This window comes from Electrophorus electricus, chromosome 10, assembly GCF_041902795.1.
Source record: "Electrophorus electricus isolate QZ-2024a chromosome 10, ASM4190279v1, whole genome shotgun sequence".
Lineage (NCBI taxonomy): Eukaryota > Metazoa > Chordata > Actinopteri > Gymnotiformes > Gymnotidae > Electrophorus > Electrophorus electricus.
In genome coordinates, this window is record NC_137506.1 from 25,926,380 (window position 1) to 25,948,306 (window position 21,927).

Below are 21,927 nucleotides of genomic sequence, written 5' to 3' on the forward strand. Positions count from 1 at the left end.
TAAATTCAACCAAAACATTAATTCAGTTAATCTGAAACAGTTGTGACCGACCTTTGACAAGGTCATTGATCAATGTTCGCAGGACGTTGGTTTGCTTCTTCTTGCCCTCGCACACTTGCACAACATCAGTGAGGTCCTGACGCACATCTTGCAACATACGAGCACCCATCTTTACCTCTCGCTCGAAGAAACGGAACAGAGGATCCTACAAACACAAGCAGCAATCAAAATAACATTGTGCCAAACAATCCATCATTCATCTTATCTAGGGGAATCAAATTGAACGATGTTCAAAAGCTTCCTTTTATTGGACCTGAATTGAGGCGGGGGTACGGACGAACGACAACATGTTAAACTAATTGTAGTCTTAAGTGTGATTACATATTTTGTCTTAAATTACTTAAATTCATGGAATTTCAAACTCATCAGCAAAACTTAATGAAGTAGTGATCAAAAGGCTTCATCAGATCAAAGTATTTGACAAACATTTGTCAACAGTATTAGCAATTCTCTGAAAGTTAACTGGTTAGATAATTTAGGACAATTGAATCTGCAGCTACAAAAGACTAGAAAGCCTGACTCTGTTCAACTGCACAATTTAAATGAGGACTGGATTCAACTGGCAGGCAGTTTCTAATGGTCATGTCAAATCCATGTCTCCTTTATCCATATATCTGTGAATGAATTATTTTCTTCAACACAAGTGCAAATTAAAAACCTGACAGATGTCATCTCACATATTTGGTACATTTAGTTTATCACTATTGACCAGAATTTAACAGTGTCAGTAACAAGTAAGACTGTACCAGCTTTAGAATTATAATCAATTATTGTTAAAAATGTAACTGGCACTATATCCATTATTCCCAATTACTACCATTGGCATCAATTGGGGGGGGGGGGGGGGGAGAAACGCAACAAAAACAAAAAAAAAAACAAAAAACAAAAACAACAACAAAAAAAAAAAAACAAACAGTGCATGGTTTAATTACAGAAGCTGTAAAAGAATACATAAATAATATTTAATAAGGCTTCTGTGTGAGATCAACAAATGTGTTCCATCCCTTACCTTGATGTTTTCCACAGTGCGTTTCAGGAGGCTGACAGAGAGTGGAATAAGCTGAAGCCAGTTGCAGGCTGTCGTGTGCAGGGTCCTCATCCATGCTGGCTGGGCGTCCGAGGAGGACGGTGTTCGCTGCTTCTTCTCTGTCTCATAGGCCAGGTCGTCCTCATCCTCCAGCATCTGCATTTTCAACAGCTTACCCATCATGTCAGTGCCTGCGGGAGGCAGGATCATGGCCGGGAGCAGTGGAGGTGAACAGTAAGGGGGTGGAGGGCAGCCCACAGGAAATGGGAGAAATGGGAGGGAGAAGAAATTAATGGTGGACAAACTTGGAGCACTTGCATTCTCTCCAACTCAATGTTGAGGGTTTAAAATGTCAAAATGAAATCTGTAGGGGCGAAACTAAAACAACCAAAATAAGAACACACACACAAAAAAAAAAAAAGAGAGAACATGGGGACACTACTTGCATGCAGCCAGGCAAATGAGACACTGAATCTCACATACTTCAAGGAGGTAATGCAAATTGGATGGCTAACTTTCAAACCAAAAATCAACAAAAGCAAACAAAACCATGCAAAAAGCTATTAAACCAAAGTTTGGAAGATTGCGTGAGGTAACATGATGGCAGTGAAATACAGCTGCTGGAGGGTGAGGGCACACCCTTGCCCTCAACAGGACACACCCACTCCCATGGGTAAGGTCAGCACATGGAGTGGCTTCACTCCCCATTTTAATTATAGCCCATCTGCTAAAGAAACTGGCTACATCTGAACCTATGCTGTTCATATATCGAGATGATTAAAAACAAGGTTGTAACGGGGTGGTAAAACAGCATGGGCCGTCAGACCATTCACATTGGAGAGGGTGTATTCAGCCCAGGGCAGACAGAGGAAATGAATGCCATTTAAAGTGTCGTTTGATCTGGTTAAAAGCCTGTGGAAACTGACAGAATGTGTTAGAGGAGAGAGATAGACAGAACACAGCACTTTGAAGAAGAGGAGAGAGTCATATTAATAGATGAGACGAGGTAAAATTATGGCTCCATAGCAACTGGAAAGGGTGGGGCGGAATCCACCAAATGATGGGCGCACAATGGACAGGGGTGGCTGGCCATACCCTGAGTGGTGAGGAGAACCCTTTCAGCATTGCTAGGTAACCCCAGCCAAGATGGAGTCTGAGTGTCAGGGAGCATCTCCACCCAGTGAATAAACTCCTCACGTCTACAAAACAACGATCAGCAACATTCATCAATACAGGTTCGAAAGAGAACACTATGGCATTAATGAGTCTTACTCCCTTTAAAAGTTTCTTATTTTGCACTGACCGAATGCCATCTGGCATTTTTATGTCCTTGTGTCCATCCACTTTGAGCGCCAGCTTGAACTCGCTGTCAAAGCTGCCTGTAGTGAAGATGCGCTCCAGGAAGGTGTTAAGGAGCCGCTGGTCAAACTCATTGTCGATGCGGCCACCGTAAATGGACTGAGCCATGAGGGTTTTCAGTGCTGCCCATGGAATCTTGTCAGGAGAAATGTTCTGCCGACCCTGTGAAGAGAAATAATGAACAAGGCTAAAATAACTGTGGGATTATAAAAAGAAATATATAAAAATATTCAGTTTTAATATTTATTTTGGACTTAATCATATTTTCCCCAACCATATGGTGTAATGTTGCTTGGATGCATGTTCAATTCATTTCTTATATTTAACCAATTCCAGTTGAGATCTGATCTGTCTCATAAGCTCATTCATCACTTTCAAAAGGAACTTGACATTTCAGTTTTAGACCTTAGCAGTGTCATCTAGCCAGGTGTCCACAGTGTCACAGGCCGAACGCAGGTCAGACTCCCCAAACTCATATTTCTTGGACCAGCCAAGCGGTGCATAGCGTAGACGCTCCTGGATGACAGCGTGGAACCAGGCCAGGAGGAAGTATAGGCGGGCACGCTCGTTTGGAGCCTGCAAGGATGCAAACCCATGCTCAGCAAGTCAGTTCTACCAAATGTATTGGTAATAAATTAAAACAATAGATAGCAGACAGGGGTGGGGAGTTTAAGATGCTGTAGTTAAATTAGGCATTTTGTTGGTCGTCACACCTTGCACATGCGAGCCACTGGTATGCTGCTAAAAGTCCTTAGCATGTTGGCCTTCACACCAGGGGGTGGCTCAAAGACAAAGATACGACCAGCACGTAACAGGTTCACAGGGACCTGTGTATAACAAAGGAAGAAACTGAAAAAAGGGCCTTAGAACTTAACAGATCAGCAAGAAACAGAAGACTTGAAAACCAGCTAATAGCTTACATCAAGAGCATAGCTGGAGAACACATAAGTAAAACCACAATCAAGACTGCAAAAAAAAAACAAACACAAAAAAAGGGCTGATAATGGTATCTTTATATTATGCTGTGTTTGCATTTTGGTATATCAGACTATCAAGTTTACTTTGCCTATAAAATGGTAGTATTGAATGGGTCATACAAAAAGAAATACAGGCAAATGCAGACATGCAAACTGACCTTGGGGTTTATCTCCATGGTGAGGAAAAGTCGGAAGCTGGCATGAGGCTGCATGGAATGAAGCTTCTTCTCCAGCTGCATTAGCCAACCAGGAGCCAGGTGCACATTCTCCAACATCACCCACCTAGGAATCAATGCAAAAAACACAAGCTTTGAGGAAGCAAGCACACGGATTGTAAAATTGCATGGATTTGCATCACTGTACAGAGATCCTAAAATCCCAACACTTGGGACAAAAAAAGGGTTATAGACTTTCAATGGAGTTTACACACCTGCCAGACTTCACTGCTGTGTTAATGTCTCGGTCTGCCTTGTTGAAGCCCTCAGCGGAACCTGTGGTGAAAAATGGGGGACAATCAGTAATTGATCACAATTTCCTGAGACCATTTTCTTAAGGGGAGAGGTTAATGAGCTGACTTACCAATAGAGATGGAGGTGATATGTTTGTTCTGTTCAGCAGCGAGGTCTCGCACCAGTCCACTGGCATCATAGCCAGGCACAGAGCACATCAGCACTGGTGTTCCTGGCTTCACCTGGAAAATGGTTTCAGCAAATACAAGTTACAGAATATACAACTGCTTTAAATCAAGAAATTTGGGGATTAACCACAAAGAAATCATATTTTAAACTCTAAAAAGATACAAAGAAAGAGACTGAAGAAATTTAGGAGGTCAACATGAAAGCATCAATTTAAGCCCATCTCTACCTCATTGTCTACAATGTTGGCAAGATCCAGTGGCTGTTCAATAATAGACATGAAGTTTTCTCCCAAGACCTTGGACACAAAGATGGATGACATGGCCAACAGGCGATCCGGTCGGAATGCCTGGATGATCAGCAGTTGGTGCACAGCCTGGCCGATGGAAGCTAAGGATGGACATAAAAAGGTGACAATTTGCCGCAAGTTTACCTGAAACCAAGTTAAAAATATATCAGACTACAACTCACTGCTTGTCTTTTCTTCCGTCCACAGGTAAGGCACGGAAAGCTCAGGAGAACTGCTCTCAAGCCACATGAAGAACTCCTGGAACATACAAACAACTTTGACCTGACCCATCCTGACCACAAGACCTGATGCATTCTTAACATATGCATTTGAGGTAATATTTTATCCACTAGTCACCAGTCTGCCTCACCTCGTCTGCCTGCACTTTGGCTACCAGGTCTTTGAAGGCAGGCAGGCGACTGAGGCGCACCATGGCCTCGCTCTGCTCTGTGCTAAGGCCCTTCACTTTGGGTACAGCCATGCCCGTCAGAACGATCTCCTTACCACGCAGGAAGTGCTGGAACTCAGAGTCATAGGATGGTTCACTGGAAAAGGCAAAGAGCACAGGGAGCAGGAAGTCAGTAGAAAGCAGGCCTGAATGCTTCAACACTTAATACTGGTTACTACTGTAAAGACAATTAAAGGTAAATGTCTGCACTCAGACATGCTGTCCTACACACTGCTATGTACTGTAATTACCTGGTCATGCCTTTCAGGTTGATCCTGGCTAATAGCATGGCAAAGGTGATGTGATCCTGGTGGAGCATACCTTGAGCAACTCTGTTAAAGGCAACCTGGGGAAAGGCAACAAGTATAAAATCACATTTCACATTTTCTGTTTGTAGGTCAGCCATCATAGATGACTTGGCCTAGAGTTTACTTATGTCTTACTATTAAACCTGAGCAGGGTCTTACCTGGAACAAATCTTTGGTGATAAGGGACAGACGCTGTGTGTGGTCACTCACGCTCTTCAGGCCGGCGTTCTCGTACAGCACTGTGTGATAGATGTCCAGGAAGAAGTGCAGAGAGTACTGGTACAAGAAGTGCATCTGAATAGCGAAGAGAAAGGAGTATTACATAAAATAAGTTTTGCTAACACTTTTAAATGATTAACAAAACTGAATTTAAACAGGAAATTCCTTCTATAACATTCAAGAACTTTGACAAAAGATACTACTTCCTATATAAATCCACCAGACCTCGATAACTAACATTACAATCTGCTAAATGAAGGCTTTGCAGACAACTTGCAGACCTGGTTGAGGGCCTCCATGGTGAAGTAGATGCTGCTGCAGGCAGTGGATAGTGACAGATATTGCTGTGACACAGTTTCCACTTCCTGCATGACGATGTCCGTCTCCTCCACTTTCCTCGTCACCTCTGCTGCCTCCTTCTTCAGGTTCTCCAGCGTGGTGATGATGGTATCATCATCCAGGATGCGACCTTTAACCTCATTTAGGGCCTGCAGGAGGGACTTCTCCAACTGACGCAAACGTAGCTGGAACTCACCTAAGAGATAAAAAAAAAATTTATATTTATATTTATATATATATATATATATATATATATATATATATATATATATATATATATATATATATATATATATATATATATATATATATATATATATAAACAAAAACAAACAAACACAAACAAAAACAAACAAAAGAGCGAGCCATGGTGTTTACCCTGTAGTTTCAGAAGGTCCGAGCGCTTCTCATCCACATCTGGCCGCTCAGCCTTCAGCACCTCATTGAGGCACTGACTCTGTAGGCTGCTTCGGGTAACAGTAAAGTTCACGAAAGTCACACGTGAGCACAGGTCTGGCGGAAACTCCACCTGTTGGGCCAGTACGCACAAGGTTTAAAAATCCTTGTCTCAGTGGTACATGTTTGATATTGGTACAGAGTACTTAAGATGGAAAGAAACAGTGGAGATGAAGATGCACTTGCCGTTGGGTCTCGTGTGGACAGGAAGATGACAAATGAAGGTGACAAGTCAATGTCCTGGTCTCCGAGGGTAATAAGGACACGTCCACCGGTTCGCCGCACTTCTCTGTTGAGCACAGGGTTCAGGATTGGGTCGTAGCTCTCCACATCCTAAGAGATGTAAGGAAAAAGCAAATCTATGTTCAATTTCCATTTGACTTATTCACACTTATTCTATAGCATGTGACCTATAAAATTTCTCACTTTAAATCTGTATGTAAAATCTTGCAGATTGCGATCATACCTGCACCAGTAACGGATTACCAAATCTCAGCGCACTTTCCAAGTTCTTCCTGAATGCATCATCCAGGAAGCTAGTGCGGGTGATCTTGCGATCTTTATACTCATTCATTATGAATTCTGTGGCCTGGCCAGAGGGATCAATGATCAATGGATACCTAGATTTAAAATAAATAAATAAATAAATAAATAAATAAATGTTAATTAATTGCTCAATTAATTAATTAATTAATTAATTAATTAAATTGGGGGGGGGGGTGGAAAACTAACATTCTTGTGTTTTGTTTTTTTGTTTATGTTGGGGGAATTCCTTAATATAATGAATCTTGACTAGACGTAGTGTGTTCAGCTCCATTGTCTGCTACCGACCTGTTAAACCTCTTTAGCATGATGGCGTTCTCGGTGCAGAGGTCATCAGCAGGCAGAGAGTTGGCCTGCCAGCGTAGTCTCTCATCAGCATTGGACAAGTACTCCGTTCTTGCTATGTCTGTACGGAACTGGAGGACACAGCATCAAGTTCTTACAGGTGCTTCCCCAGAATGTCTCACCAGTTAATGAATACATGCAAAGAAACTGCAAAGGCTGATGAACTTGGGTGTGGTACCTGAATGTTGGCCTGTTGGAGGTGGTGGGACCAGGTGGTGAAAAGGTTCTGTCTCATCTGCTGGTCAAAGTAGCCAGCATAGGCGATAAAGGCAGCCGAGAGGAGGCAGTCACCGGCAATAGTAGACATCTGGTTCTTGAAGGTCTCACTGGTCTTTTCCCAGCGCTCTCGCTCAGCAGACAAGCTCTTCAGCAGGGCTGTGCTGCGGTTCACCTGCAATCGCACAAGGTGTGCAGAGACGAGAGAGTTAAGGGAGGTAACAAGAGCTAGGTACAAATTTCTCAGGCCTTTCGCTGAATATGGGATAGTTAACACCATATTACCAAAAAACAGCAGAGCAATCTTGGTACCAAATCATGTGAATATGGTGACTTCAGCATGCATCTCAAGATACAGCACTGACAACAACCCTATAAAAAGGGTTCAGCTAAACCACCAAGTTATGCAAACAAAACACAGTGAAACGATGAGTGGGAAAACAGCACACCTTTGCCTCGACAGCAGCCAGGTCGGCCTTGATTGCTTGAGCCTCGGAGATGAGCACAGCGTACTCCTCCTTGTAGCGGGCAATGCTGGCCTCCAGGTCGCGGATCATCTGCTCCACCTCCTCAGCCTTGGTCTTGTTGTCCTTGGCATCATCTTCCAGCTTCTGCAGCTCATTTCTCAGAGGCTCCACTCGCTTTAGCATGTCCGCATAGTTCAGCTGTACAAAGTACAAATGACAAACTATGAATTTTCAAAACTACAAAAATCCATTTACATACACAGATTTACACAATTGTATACCACACTTGAAAAGACCTACTAATTTATGTAAATATTTTAGGAGATTATTTCACTATTAGTTGCTTGACTGTTTAAAATGTAACAAATTTAACCTGCTACGCAGCAATGGTTTTGGCTGCTGAAACAGAAGAGGCACTGTCCTGGGTTGTAGACACTGACCTGTGCAATGGCCCACTTGACCATTGGCCCACAGGCCAGCGAGGCCCTGTTCACCTGCTCGTAGTTATAACTGGGGTTGGACATGTAGTTCTTCCTCATTTTCTCACGGATGGCATCACTACATACCAATAAACGCTTAGTTATTACAATGTAGGTTACAATATTTGGATTAAATATTGATGGAACAAATGAATAGTATGTTCAGGGTTGCAAGTAGGAAAGAATGGGTGGGGGAAGTGTTAAAGACTTACCAGTATTTGACATTTACAATTAACTTGATGCATCTTACGCGAGACATATACTGATTTCTGAAACCAACTATGGCATTTAAAAAGACTAATTGTTTTTCATTCTTATAGCATATAATTAGCCAATCCCATTATGACGATCACAAATATGGCTGCCTGGATGTAGAAAGATTGTGCGCTGCCAGACCAAAATATTGGTCAAGGCAACACCGAGTGCTGCAATTGTCGATAATACATAGCAAATCTAAATATGAATAGAAAAAATACCTCATGTCCTCAGAGACAAAGTTGACTATGCTGGAGATGAAATTGTCTCTGATAATAACTTGTCTGATCTTTTTCCAGTCATTAGTCTCCTCCCCCAGCAAGAGGCAGATAGACTCTAGTGCCAGTTTAACAGCGGCAGGTGGGTTGGCCATGGCACGCACTTCAACAAGATGCTGCTTCTTTATAGAGCTGACGGCTGGGGAGGGAATGGAGGCAAGGGAATGGAGGGAGAGGGGGTGAAGAGAGGGGAGGCAGGATTTAGAACCATGCGGGACTGATGGATGTAAGTGGCGAGAGCAGAACAGTGGTAGTGTAGAAGAGAGGGGGCTATGTTAAGATCCTACTTTGATCTTAAATTAAGACTACAGTATGTGTCATTTAGACCTTCTAGCAGCCTGAAACTAAATCGATCCTAAAGTTTTGGGCATGTGCAAAGGTGTCAAGGTGCCACCCAACAAGCACCCCTCTCAAACACTACAAACTGTAGCTCCACGCCACACGCCGCAGTCACCTGATCTCTTCAGCAGAAAAGTTAACGATAGTGGGGATGAAGTTCTCGCGCATTATGATGGAACGGATCTGCTTCCAGTCTGTAGTGCTCTCGCCCAGAAGCAGGCAGATGGACTCCAGAGCCAGCTTCACCGCCGCCGGCGGGTTGGCCATGGACCGCACCTCCACCAAGTGCTGCTTCTTAATGGACTTAACGGCTAAAATGATCACCCAGGAAGAAGGGGATGCAGTAGAGTGACAGAATGCAGAGAAGTAAAGAAACAGTGAAAAAGAAGGAGCACGAGTGTTAGCATAGGCAACAGTGGACACACTAAACACCACTACCGCAAAGAGGAGAAAAGCATCCTTGTGTAAACAGAGGGGAAGTCCTACAAAAGGAAACATTAAATTGCATAGCATATAGAGGAAATCTTAAGGCAAAAGATTACAGCTGCAAGGAGAAAGAGCACGATATCATTCAAGATAACTGGTTGATTTGCCTTGTAAAACCTTGATTTTTACAAAAACAGATTTATTTATTTTTTTTAGATAAAATGAAAAGGGTCAGCCGTCAGCCATACCATTCTGAGCCTCAATGACAGCGGGCTCCACTTGGTCCAAATCTTGCTTCACTCTCAGTTGCTTGTCTTTGATGACTTCCTGTTGCTTGTAGACCGCTTCTTGGATCTCCTGACTCATAACCTGACAATCAAAATGACCACCAGCAGGTTAAAGTCCTGTACTCAACTCAACAACGAAGCCAACAATCTGCTAAGTGGACCATCTTGCCTTCTTCTTTTCAGCCTCCTGCTGGTCTTTGACCATCTTCTTCAGCTTATCATTAGCTGCTGCATTCTTCACCTCCAGTTCTTGACTCTTAATCCTTAGATCCCTGCGCAGTTCCTCAACCTAAAAAAACACCCCAAAAGCATGATGTCCTCAAAACAAAAGCTGTGCGTACAGGATCTCCTGATTTAATTCTGAGCGCAGTGAGCACTGCGTGCTAGGTTACCTGGTCCACAGTCTCTTTGATCTTGCGCAGGCCCACATTGAGGTGCATCTGCTGCTCCTCAAGTTCACTGCGTTTCTCGTTGAACAGGTTGGCATAGTGGTTGATGAAATCCAGGTAGTGACGTGGGGTGATGGCCATGGTGCGGCCCCCACGCTTTGCCAGACGGTTGTTTGCCTAGTGTAGCAGGGAGAAAAATATAACCAAAATCTACAAAGCACTACAAAAGACAAATAATCTGCACACTCCACACCTTCATGAAAAACACCACACACACACACAAACACACAAATAAATAAGCAAGGACTCCTTCAGTTCAAACCTGATGCAGGGTTTGGTGAACAAACACACAGCCATTAACAATAGCCTCACGATGGGTTGGGGGTTGGGGCAGCTTGTCATACACGATAGGCATGTAGTCAGGCACTTTGTAATTGGGCTTCTCCAGGTCCATTTTGCTGGTGAACTCTTTGCCCACTTGATAGAGGGCTTCAGTAGACCAGTCTCCAAACCAGTTCAGCACACATCTATAGAAAGGCAGTACTCTGGTCAATATTACATGAAAAGCAGGATTTATTGTACTTTGAGCATGTAAGCACCATAGTTTCTTTAAGACAATAAGTTGAAAAGATTGTTTCAGAATATTTGCTTGCAGAAATTCTTAACAGCACAATGCTCTTCAGTTCAAACAATGCAATGAAAATTCCAAAAGGAGGAACCTGTTAAACAGAGCAGGGGAAGTAGCAGCACGGTCCTTCAGGCCCTCTGATGAGGGATTCATGGTGAAGACCACATGAAGGTTCCTGATCACCTGACTGGTGAACCACTTGTACAGCTCCTCGTGAGTGTCAAGCATCAGGCCCTCTTTCTGAGCCCCCTCCTTACACTGGGTCATCAATGTTGCATATTCATCACCCTCAAACAGTCCAGGAACCTACACAAGAGCAAGATATTTATTTATTTATTATATATTAAGAAAAGAACAATTGTTTGTGCCCTTCCCAATCACTTGTTCTGAGCCTCACCTCTCCGTTTGCTAGCAGTGTGTTCATGCGCTCCAGGAATCCAGAATCCAGCACATTTGACTCATCCATGATGAACGCAATCTTCTCATTTTTGCATCCAGATCGACGAAGAACAGTTCTCAGATCCTCGTCAAAGTCTTCACCCGTGTACTTCCTGTGCACCTGTAGAAGCACGGTCATAGCTATAAAACTCTCAAAAGAAAGAAAGATTTGGTGACTAAGTGTTTTAACAGTCATCTCTGAAAACATTTTTAGAGCAGCATAACTTGGGTGTAATGGAGAATGAATATAGTTTATCTTGGCTTTTGCTGACCTTGATCTGATAGACACTCAGGCCATTCATCCAGGCCACAAAGCGTGATAGAGTGGTCTTTCCTGCACCGCTAACACCAATCAGGAGAAGATGACCCTGTGGCTGACGGAAGATTCTGGAAATACAAATAATTTTTTAAAGGCGGGGGGGGGGGGGGGGAAGAAAAAAAAAGTTTGATATTCAAGACATCAAAGCACCTATTGTGGCTAGGTTTCTTACCTGTCAATTCTCAGGACATGATCCAAAACCTCATTGAAGAGCACGAGAGGAACATCCAGCTCCTCCTCATAGAAGACCTTCAGTCGGGCCTTAACATAGTCTCGAAGCTCCTCCTGTTCCACTGGGATGTAGTCCTAAAGACAACTCAGATATTCCATCATTCAGCTTAACAAGAAAGAGATCAATTCTTGGAACTACAGTACATATCCAGTCGGAGAGTCCTTAGACTCACCTTGGAGAGCCAGTTGCTGTAGAGGATGGGGCGGTTAAGGGCCTTCTCTCTATCAATGTTGGGGAAGTGCTTCAGGGCCACATTATCAATGTTCTCATCAGTCCAGCGTCTCTCTTCATCCTCCACCAGCCTGTAAAGAAAAAGCAAAAGAAAATACGAAATGCAATAATTGCTTAAAATTAGTCATCATCAGTATACAAGTACATAAAATGTAAAATCTTTACAATAAGTCATCTTACAATATTTATGGCTTGGCACACGTGAGTGTGCACTCGCAAAACTGTGCTCAAAACTGTTGGGGTCCAAGACCAAAATAGGTAATATCTTTTAGTCCACCTGTCCTGGAAGAGGCGCAAAGCTTCATGGGCCCAGATGCGAATCAGTCCCTCCACAGGCAGAGTCTCAAGGGGCCGCAGTGCCTCAAAGATACCCCTTACCCAACGAGTCATCTCTCTGGGAGAGTAGATATAGTGAGGCTGGGTGTCCTGTGTGAAACGTTCCTGTAGTCATCAAGAAAAAGCTTAGTGACCATGAGGAAAACCCTGAAAATATATCTGCAGTTTCGTTTAAAATTGCAATATGTGACCCTGTCTAAGACCCAACCTGAGACATGGTGTAGAACTCCACCATGGCTGCGGTGAGAGGCTCGGCATATGTGCGCAGTGAGGGGATGAGCCTGAGCATGGCCCTGTTGAAGGTGCCGTAGATCTGAGTGAGGGACGCGGGGCCTGGGTAGTCCACATACACCACAGGGACATGACGCAGGAATCTGTAATACATGCACACAAGGCACCATAAATGAAACCGAAAAGCCCTTAGAAGTACTAGCCAAGTGATATTTTGAATGGTGTGCATTAATCTCTATGCAGTGCAAAGTTAGGCTGCTTTATAGTATTTCAATATGACAAACAGGTCATACTGGAGATTGTAATGGGGGGGAAATCAGTTTGTGTAAAATCATAGCTTAAAATGAGTGCACCTGTGAGACAAGGGCTTTCTGCCAGGATCTGTAGGTGGGTTACAGGCACCCACAAACTGAATCCTCTCTAGTTTCACCCAAGTTTGATCAGTGGTTCTATAGAATCCTCCATGTTCCACCATCTGCAGAAAAATACATTACAAAATGTGAAGGGAAAAACCTTCATTGAAGGAACAAACATGCACTCAATTTGACACTATACCTGTCGAATAAAGGAGATGACTCTCTGTGTGCCATATTTGTCCATATCAGGCAAGTTGATCTCATCACAGAAGAGCACCAGCCACTTGCCCAACTGCACAGGGGCCAGCACCACACCATTTGGCGTGCGCCGGTACTCACAGTAGTGATCAAAAGTCTTCAGCAGCAGCTCCGGTGTGGTGGCACTGGAGAAGTTCAGACCCACAACCTGTGGAAAGAAATCAGCATCAATAAAATCAATAAAGCAAGCTAGGATGCTGGTTATGAATGTACTAAGGAAATAACTACCAAGAATTTATTAATGAAACTACAGTTCGTGACAAATCAGAAACATACTTCACAAACATGACATACTTTTGCAAGCACACAACTTATGTCTGGGATAATGAACTAACCTCCATGTCAGGCAGGGCACGGAGGGCACTGAAGAGGGTCATGGTTTTCCCAGAGCCTGGGGGCCCACACAGCACCAGAGGCTTGTGCTCAGCCAACCAAGTGTAGAGCAGAGCTTCGTGTCGCACGGTGTCCAGAGTGGGCACCACCACATCAGGGGCAGCCACCTTGTGGGTCTCCACCTCAATCTGGGGCACCTTGCCCTGCCAGGACTGCCACTCGCCTGTGATGGAAACCTAGGAGAAAGGAAATACAGAATGAACACATTTCCTGCATATTCAAACAGAACTTCAGGTTTGAACACCAACAGCCAACCAACCAAGCATTCAAAGGGCTTTGCCTTCTAGTAGGCCAGACGTTTGGCTGACTGCTATTCAAGGTTATCCGTGTAGTCAAGGTGAAAGTTCAAAGTCTGTCACATACATAGTCATACACAGCATAGCTGGCAGTGAAATGCCTTTGGTGACAGCTCTGCCCGTAGCCGAGGAGAGATAAATAAAACATACAGATGCAGATTGATGAATATGTCCAGATAAATAATGAATGAATAGGGAGTGTATGAATATGCCTATATACAATGTACAATTTTACAGTTTTTACTGAAGCCTTGTTAACATTTAGTAATGCACAAACAGTTTTTAACTTTATTACCTCATAATCAATGATTGGCACATTAGGTGCAGACGGGAGGGCCACTGTGGTGATACGGCGGATGTATTCACCAAGCTCTGCCCTCATTTTCAGCTTGCCATCGCCAGAGAAGGACCACAGCACAGCGTAGATCAGGTATTTCTATATGGAGGTAAGGAAGGAGGGCACATTTAAGCAGTGATTCTGCTCTCAAAACATGGTACATTTGGGACTCGACGGCACTATTCCTTATAAGAATCACATTTGTGAAAATATTTGGTGGCATTTCTATTCAGTCCACAAGAGAGCACCTTCATTAAGCCAAATGCTGTAAAAGAAAGCGCCTGATACACACTGGGTATCACTACTACACATGAAAAATGTGTTTTGCCTGAGATGCAAACACCCACCTGTATGTACTTCTCCAACTGGTCGATGGGCATGGGGAAGTCTGGGTGGTTGTTGTTGTAGAGGGCTATGTTGCGACAGGCCTGGTGTAGCATGGAGCAGAGGGAGCCCAGGCATCGCAGACGTGTGAAGTCCATGATGTGCTCCATCTTGGACGCATGTTCCAGGGCCTTGATAACCAGGCCAGTGGAGGTGAAGTAGGGCTGCAGGATGGCTGCCGCATCCCTCTGGATCTGTGGGGGCCACAAAAAAAAACTAACTATGAGAGTCAAAGATTTACTTTTAATATACATATTAAAAGACATGGGAAAGTTTTACAGCTAGAACATTGCTTCGGTGAAATTTCTGTAAATACTGTTCTCATGTCCATGCAACCAGACTTATCACAAATGCAACTGGTGGCAACAATTCAGCAGTTTCTGTGCAAAAGGATCTCAACTGACTTAAAAGGAAAAAATGTACCATTACCTGTAGCATAGGGGAGGCAGCCTCCTCTCCCTCGTCCTCTGTGCCCTTGCGCATGCGCAAAGCTTCATCCTCGCCCTCATCCAACGGTATGCTGCGAAGGCGCTGAAGGAAGTTATTGAAGATCATGTCGGTGCTGAGGACATCCTCACTAAACCAAACCATGCCACAGCGGGACACGGTGGCCAGGGTGGCATATTTCAGGTCCTGGACCTCAAACATAACGCGTACCTGGATGGAACAAGTGAGGCGCCAGCTGAAATATTACCTCTGAAACTGTGACATCCAATGTCAGATTTAAAAGCTACCACAAATGATGTAATAGACAGTGTGGACATGACAAAATCTCTAATGTAGCAGATACACTTAGAATGTTTTACTCCATTCTGATCAAGACAATGGATGGTTTATTGTAGAGAGCTGTGTACATTGGGTGGCAGGCTGAGACGTTCTCCATTGGGCAGGGTCAGCAGTTTGTTGTCATCCAGCACAGAGTTCAGGTTCTCTACCCACTCAGGATCCACATCGCCATCAAAGATGATCCACTGCCTCTTCTGCAGTTCTCCACGGACATTATCAATGATTCTAAATATAATACCAAACTGTATTAATAAAAGAACTGTGTACCATTTTAGTCCTGGTTATTGACAACTAATCTATACCCTAAAAATGCCATATGTCCTAAACAGCACAGATCTAGTACTGTCAAAGAAATATGACATGGTTGAAACTGAAATTAAATAAATGAAACGAAAACTGCTGAATTGTCATGGTTTAGAAGGGCATCAGTGTGTGGGTCATCACAGCTCTGCTGAAAAAAAAAAAACAACAACTCACTTTCTTAGCACATGAGTGAACAGGCCATCAGTCCACTCGCGGGTGTTGGGGTCCAGTGTTCCATACAGGTGGTCCTTGCTGATAGCCTTGGGGTCGATGATGTGTGCTACTCCCTCTACTCCCTCCAACCTTTCCAGAGCTTTGAGCAACACACGCCAGGCCAGCGTCTTCCCACTGCCCGACGGGCCCACCATCATCAGACCATGGTTGATCTGAGTGATCTGGTAAAGCTGAAGGACCTTGGAGCAGAAGACAGACGGTGTTATGGTATTAAAAAAGAAGCATGGTTGGACTGTGGCAACTGAGACAGTTGTTATTATATGCAAATAAAATAGGTGTGTGTGTGTGTGTGTGTTTGGGGGGGGGGGGGGGGGTTAACAATTGTTTTAGTTTGAACTTTTGCAAACATTGTTTCAGCTATACCGAAAAGCCCATATCCTTACACAGTCAAAATCCTTTTTTGTATTAACCTCCAGTATGTGAAGAAAAGCATCCATTTCTTTCTTAGCAATACAATGTAAAGCCTAGCTAGCAAAACAGTCTTTTCCAATAGTGTTCCTGACACCAATCTTGGCCATATAAACCAACTGTGATAATGCCACGACATCCTGATGGTAATCGTATTAAGACTCCTCCTTACCTTCTCCACCCACATGCTACCAACATCGTCGCCATCTCCGTAGACAAGATACATCTCAGCGCAGACTTTCTTGAGTTCCTCTCTTAGAGCAGTCATCTCCCCACGCAAGTACTGCACACCAGGGAAGACATCTGAGAGCAGGCTGAAGAGCAGTGGGATGTCTTCTGCAACCAGCTTGGGCACCATGGTCTCACACACACTCTGGATCAGAATCTGATTAACAAAAAGACAGTAGGATTAGGGCATTAAAGACACAGATCAACCTTTCAAATACAATATATGTGGCAGGCCAAAACTTTACATGACACTCATTGCTTTAGGTCTAACTGCCACAGGCTGGCAATTTAATGCAGAATACTTGTTATAATTCTGAGGTTGCAGCAGACAGAGGAGCCTTGCCAATAGGTTTAATTGTTTCATCACTACCTCCTGCTCAGGAAGGTTCTCAGCAATCTCATTCTCGTCCACGTCCTCTCCACGCTCGCCTTTCTCACGTTTAATCTTTTGGATGCGCTCTCTCTTCACATTTCCGGCACTGATCAGGACACTCTTGAGAGCTCGAAGGCCAAAGTCATAGTGAGACTGGGATGAGAGCTGCTCATCGCACAACCTGGCCAAAAACACACAAACAGCTTCACCGGAGATGCAGCAACAAAGCACTCAAGGTCAACAACCAAACTGCACTCTAGTCAAAAGACCAACAGCAAAAGTAAACCCTTAGCATCACAATACCTAAGAATTGTATCTGGACAACAGTCCAAAAACACAGAAACATGATCTGTTCAGCAGTATGTAAACATCCCTAAAATCCAGATACTCCTGAATCAAACAAAAATTCAAGGTTTAATTTACAAACAAATACTGGGATCCAACATTACTTGAAAAAGGGGACGATCTTTTTGGCGAGGGTCTCAGCAGTGCGAAAGCCCTGTGAGTAGAGCATGACCTGGGCGATGAGCTGGCGGTCTGGTTTGGTCATGGCCAAGCTGCGGAACAGCTTCTTCAGGTTATCAGGCAGGTTGGAGCGGCCAGCGTAGCCAGGGTTCATGGTGATGAAGATGGCCATCTCAGGGCTCACCTTCACCTGTTTGTTCAGCAACTCAGTGGTGACTGGGGTACCTGAAAAAAAAAAATAAATCAAACATTTCTTTACACACTACTGTGGTGAAGTACAAGACACACCCACCTCATTTTAGCTGAAAAACCCTCTCAACTTCAAAAGTTATTCATCTCATCTTCCTCTTAAAGCCTCTCAACTTTACAAAGTAATTTTGAAACAAAATTGAAGTAATGCATTGCAGTATTGATTTTTCCAGTTTTTAATAAGTAAAAATGCAGGTGTCAGAAAGGGAAGCTCTAGGGTACATACTGCGATCTCGGTTGGGGTTGCTGTGCTCCCTCAGGGCCACCTGGATGTACTGAACCTGTTGAGATACAGCTGACAGCATCCTCTCCTCCAGTCGGTTGAACTCATCAAAGCAGCCCCAGGCACCCACTTGGCACAGACCGACAAAGATGCGGCCCATTGCCTGAAAGGAAGGACACAGCAACTTGGTTATTCTCTTCAAGTCGGCCTTGTAATGACATATTTGGCAAATTCTGACAGTGGTAAAGAGCCAGTCTGAGTGGTTGCACCTGCTGCAAGTGTCACTTTAGTGACACTGGATCATGTACCTGGAAGTCAAAGGTTTCATCACAATTGAAGACCAGAACAAAACGTCCGAGCTGGTGGCCTAGAGCTTTGACAGACTCCGTCTTTCCTGTCCCTGCCGGACCTAGTAAGCAGCATAACATCGAAGGGTACATCAGACGTTCATTCCGAACACAATCACTCAACACCAAATATCTGGTATAAACTAACCGAAGGGAGAGCCTCCCAGTCGGGCCTCTAAAGCCTGGGTCATGGTGAGGTAGCAGCGGTCTGTGAGGGGGGTCTGCACCAGCTTCTCCTGCACACCCAGGTACTCAAAGCCATAGTTGAACTTGGCGTTGGCCATCTGGATTGAGAGTTGCTGCAGTACATCCGTCTGCTTGGGGTCAAAGTAGAAGCGCATCTGACTCAGCCACTCAAAGGACTTGGGGTTGTCTATCTTGTTCTTGATGAGGGTCCTGGTCACGTCCCTCTGGTGGACAAGCTCAGTGATCTAAACAGAGAAAAATGAAGATGAATTTTAGTAACTTTACATTTATTTTGTGGACTTTGGGACCATTTTACAGAAGCAAAAAATATTTAATGCCCCAAGTAAAGACTTCATATGTCCACCATTACTAACAAAAAGCACACAACAACCATAGCTAAAACAACCAGAACATCACCACATGGTTAGGCAATGTAGATTTTACTGATGTTTTTGTGAAGTAAAAATCAGCACTCACCAGATGCTCCAGCTTCTTCCTACGGATAGGTGGCTGCTCCATCAGCACCGTGTCAGCAAGCAAGTTCAGTGTGGCCTCTACATTCGTCAGTACACTCTGCAGAGGAGCCATGTTATCCCCACCTGAGATTGTGGTCAGAGCAGTCTCCACATTCTCAGACCAGTCGATCTGAGCGGACAGAACCACCAGCTGGGCCTGTGTGGGTGAAAGTAATTAGTAATAACATTTTCACTGTAGTTCACACATTTGCAAATTGAAATATACCCCCCACAAAAAAAGTAGTTACCTGGTATCTATCAATCCAGTTGATGTACGTGCCAAGGTCAATGCCAGTGCCTTTGTTGAAGGCTCCCACCTCAGTGACAGCCTCAGCCAGCAATTTGGCCAGGGTGACCCGCATCTCCTTCTCCACCAGGGTCAACCACTCATTAATCTTCGGGTGTTCTGTGATGGACACGGGCGTCTTGAACAGGACCTACAAATACCATAGTTTGTTTAAAACACACAATTATACTGTATAATGCCTGGGACATGATGCATTTCATATTTTTCCTGGTTATATCTGCCTCAGTATTTTACTGACAATTGCTCAAATCAGAATGGTATAATCAAATCACTACCTAACAAAGAGACAAGTGAGTTTCTGCAATTTTTACCTCCTCTCCCTCACGAGAGGATATGCCCAAGACCTCGGTGTTGTCTTCATTCAAGAGAATGCTGGACACTCCAGCAAACATCTTCTTGAAGTGCTTTTGCAGTTTGGCCACATTCTTGCTGTTGCCAATGATCTCCAGCAGGTCCTCATCACCAACAAAGTAAAACCTGGAGAAACAGCATAGTTAGATAATATGAATCTGAAAGTCTCCTGTCAAAATCGCAAAATGGTGCCAAAAAGGTCACCTAACCTGGGGAAGGAGGAGCGCTCTCTCTCTAGATATTCTCCCAAAGCCTTCTGGATCTTTCCAAGGAGGTCTGCCAGCCTCTCCAGTGACCTCTGAACTCCCTGGATGTTCAAGACATCCATGACTAGAGGTGACTTGGTCACCTTCTTCATCAGTGCCAGGAACTCTGTGCTAATACTGCAAAAATAAGCAGCCAACTGTTCAGTACAGCAAGTCTTCTGAACATATAAAGTATGAAATCCACTGTGATAACCATTTCCACACCTCTGGAAACGTTGCGTCTCCACAGGAAGGAGATGTTTGATGTCTGCACTCCCTGTGAAAATGCCCTCCAGATAGACCCAACGCCTTTGCACGTCTATCCAGACATCAAACAAAGCCATGATGCGGTTGAGTTTGTCCTCCCAGCTCAGGGCATCCTCTTCAAACACCTTTAGAAAACAGAAGTTTGAGAGGCCAGTTCAGACCCATTTCTCCTATACTTCACTTCCCTTACTTCCCAAATCCCATCAACCATTAGAACAGGAACTTTAAAAACACTCGAACCTTGTAGTATGGAGACAGCTTCATGGCAGAGACACTGTTGATGTGCTCCTTGACTTTGTTAAACAGGTCGTCCCATCCACGGATCAGACGGCACTTGTTCTGATAGTTGACCAGGTCAAGCTCATACGAGTTCCACACTTCTCGAATCTACGAAGCACAGAGAAGGAAACTTGTTAAATAAATTACAAAGACAACAACAGTTGAGAGTCACAGTTTGAGAGTCAACCATGAAGGGAGGAGGAATTAAAAAAAACACCACCACCAAACAACCCCCCCCCCCCCAAAAAACATCAACACAATGCACAAAAAAGTTTGACCTGTTTGAGGAACTCTTCAAGGGCCATCTCCCCCTGAGCCACCAGGAGGACATCCTTCACCACCATTTCGTTCTTCTGCAGGTCCACGTCCCAAATCTGTCCAAGAGTCAGTTCTGACAGCACCCAGTTCACATGCAGGCGCTTCATCAGCTGCTTCCAGTGGCGGTCCTTCAAAGCTTCAGACTTCAGCTCAATCACCAACATGTTCACCTGTGAATCCAGATAAGAAAGCAGTTATAATTCGTCTCCCACCAAGCAGTGATGTTCATAATCAGCCTTATATACACCTTTCCTACGGTCTCATTCAATTAATGGAAGCAGTGGGTAGCTACTAACCTTCATATAACCTTTGAGCAGTCTCTGTACATATTCATAGGAGGCATACTGTCGTAAACGTGCAGGGAAGTTCTTTAGCTGGTTTAGGAGGGCATCTAAGCTTTGCCGCAACTACAGAGAGAGAAATTACAATTTATAATTTATATTTATAAGCAAGAACCTAAGGCTACCAATATGAACCAAGAAGGTAACAATTTTATTTTACCTTACGCGGCTGCACTGACACCCAAGGCTGTTCCTTCATCTGGTCAATCTGTTCCCAAACCTTGGAGAGCTCAGACCAAACCCCCTTTAGATCCTGCAGTTCCTCTAGTGCAACCTACAGTACCACAACATGGAAGACATTCCAGTACACATTTAAAACAAAAGCAATACATTTTCGGTTCATAACCACTTGCAAGAGGGCACAGAGCTTGCAGATGACGACTCAGCAACAGGCTGTTAATGGACCAAACCTGCACTCTCTCCTCACTACCACTCAGAAGGCCAGTGTCAGTAAGCTCCAGAGCTTCCTTGGCCTTGGCACATTTCTCTCGGTCATCCTTCAGCCGCCCAAACTTTCCTTCGTATATGGTGAGGGATTGGAGGGCTTCTTCTGGGCGAAGGTTTCCCTGAAATGAAAATATAAAAGCTCAATCTGCATTATTAATTAAATTGACCTTTTAACATGCCCAAAACTTCTAGATGAACTCACAGCCACTGGTTTGGTCTTTTCCCAATCTGTGAGCAGATCTGAGGTGCGATTTTCTACAGCACGGTCTTCTTGGACAATTTTCATCTGCAAGTTGGCTACTTGCTGCTGTATGGCAGTGTCCTTGCGTTTCATGATGTCACTGAAGGCACCCCATTCTCCTTCTATGTTATCGATGTATAGCCAAGAAGGAGGGAACTGGAAGCGTTGTTTCTCCAGAAGACGCTGACCATTGCGAAAGAGCTAAGTAGCACAAGAGAAATCAGTGTTTGCTGT

General features: G+C 44.1%; 1 protein-coding gene across 2 annotated transcripts in view; it reads right to left on the minus strand.

The window, feature by feature from the left end:
• Positions 1 to 21,927, minus strand: part of dync1h1 (dynein, cytoplasmic 1, heavy chain 1) — a 30,588-nt gene that overhangs the window by 1,539 nt on the left and 7,122 nt on the right. The window contains exons 16-74 of one of the 2 annotated variants that reach the window (XM_035532921.2): positions 21,655 to 21,894; positions 21,416 to 21,571; positions 21,166 to 21,279; positions 20,961 to 21,071; positions 20,625 to 20,834; positions 20,308 to 20,454; positions 20,026 to 20,192; positions 19,765 to 19,938; positions 19,516 to 19,681; positions 19,146 to 19,334; positions 18,860 to 19,054; positions 18,345 to 18,627; positions 18,158 to 18,258; positions 17,853 to 18,012; positions 17,362 to 17,602; positions 16,910 to 17,093; positions 16,484 to 16,696; positions 15,844 to 16,082; positions 15,435 to 15,591; positions 15,010 to 15,237; positions 14,544 to 14,774; positions 14,155 to 14,295; positions 13,506 to 13,739; positions 13,112 to 13,318; positions 12,910 to 13,031; positions 12,534 to 12,699; positions 12,267 to 12,430; positions 11,931 to 12,060; positions 11,699 to 11,832; positions 11,480 to 11,594; positions 11,167 to 11,328; positions 10,861 to 11,075; positions 10,464 to 10,668; positions 10,145 to 10,318; positions 9,922 to 10,041; positions 9,714 to 9,834; positions 8,644 to 8,839; positions 8,129 to 8,246; positions 7,671 to 7,886; positions 7,184 to 7,396; positions 6,949 to 7,076; positions 6,584 to 6,737; positions 6,304 to 6,450; positions 6,040 to 6,190; positions 5,604 to 5,857; positions 5,263 to 5,397; positions 5,047 to 5,141; positions 4,718 to 4,892; positions 4,530 to 4,605; positions 4,288 to 4,448; positions 4,003 to 4,114; positions 3,854 to 3,914; positions 3,582 to 3,705; positions 3,160 to 3,273; positions 2,852 to 3,022; positions 2,391 to 2,608; positions 2,183 to 2,286; positions 1,070 to 1,278; positions 52 to 205 (exon numbers count right to left, since the gene is read on the minus strand). In XM_035532921.2, the coding sequence (XP_035388814.1) occupies positions 52 to 205; positions 1,070 to 1,278; positions 2,183 to 2,286; positions 2,391 to 2,608; positions 2,852 to 3,022; positions 3,160 to 3,273; positions 3,582 to 3,705; positions 3,854 to 3,914; positions 4,003 to 4,114; positions 4,288 to 4,448; positions 4,530 to 4,605; positions 4,718 to 4,892; positions 5,047 to 5,141; positions 5,263 to 5,397; positions 5,604 to 5,857; positions 6,040 to 6,190; positions 6,304 to 6,450; positions 6,584 to 6,737; positions 6,949 to 7,076; positions 7,184 to 7,396; positions 7,671 to 7,886; positions 8,129 to 8,246; positions 8,644 to 8,839; positions 9,714 to 9,834; positions 9,922 to 10,041; positions 10,145 to 10,318; positions 10,464 to 10,668; positions 10,861 to 11,075; positions 11,167 to 11,328; positions 11,480 to 11,594; positions 11,699 to 11,832; positions 11,931 to 12,060; positions 12,267 to 12,430; positions 12,534 to 12,699; positions 12,910 to 13,031; positions 13,112 to 13,318; positions 13,506 to 13,739; positions 14,155 to 14,295; positions 14,544 to 14,774; positions 15,010 to 15,237; positions 15,435 to 15,591; positions 15,844 to 16,082; positions 16,484 to 16,696; positions 16,910 to 17,093; positions 17,362 to 17,602; positions 17,853 to 18,012; positions 18,158 to 18,258; positions 18,345 to 18,627; positions 18,860 to 19,054; positions 19,146 to 19,334; positions 19,516 to 19,681; positions 19,765 to 19,938; positions 20,026 to 20,192; positions 20,308 to 20,454; positions 20,625 to 20,834; positions 20,961 to 21,071; positions 21,166 to 21,279; positions 21,416 to 21,571; positions 21,655 to 21,894 (9,802 nt within the window). Of the gene's footprint in view, positions 1 to 51; positions 206 to 1,069; positions 1,279 to 2,182; positions 2,287 to 2,390; positions 2,609 to 2,851; positions 3,023 to 3,159; positions 3,274 to 3,581; positions 3,706 to 3,853; positions 3,915 to 4,002; positions 4,115 to 4,287; positions 4,449 to 4,529; positions 4,606 to 4,717; positions 4,893 to 5,046; positions 5,142 to 5,262; positions 5,398 to 5,603; positions 5,858 to 6,039; positions 6,191 to 6,303; positions 6,451 to 6,583; positions 6,738 to 6,948; positions 7,077 to 7,183; positions 7,397 to 7,670; positions 7,887 to 8,128; positions 8,247 to 8,643; positions 8,840 to 9,154; positions 9,351 to 9,713; positions 9,835 to 9,921; positions 10,042 to 10,144; positions 10,319 to 10,463; positions 10,669 to 10,860; positions 11,076 to 11,166; positions 11,329 to 11,479; positions 11,595 to 11,698; positions 11,833 to 11,930; positions 12,061 to 12,266; positions 12,431 to 12,533; positions 12,700 to 12,909; positions 13,032 to 13,111; positions 13,319 to 13,505; positions 13,740 to 14,154; positions 14,296 to 14,543; positions 14,775 to 15,009; positions 15,238 to 15,434; positions 15,592 to 15,843; positions 16,083 to 16,483; positions 16,697 to 16,909; positions 17,094 to 17,361; positions 17,603 to 17,852; positions 18,013 to 18,157; positions 18,259 to 18,344; positions 18,628 to 18,859; positions 19,055 to 19,145; positions 19,335 to 19,515; positions 19,682 to 19,764; positions 19,939 to 20,025; positions 20,193 to 20,307; positions 20,455 to 20,624; positions 20,835 to 20,960; positions 21,072 to 21,165; positions 21,280 to 21,415; positions 21,572 to 21,654; positions 21,895 to 21,927 lie in introns of both variants that reach the window. The other variant, XM_035532920.2, reaches the window with a different exon arrangement.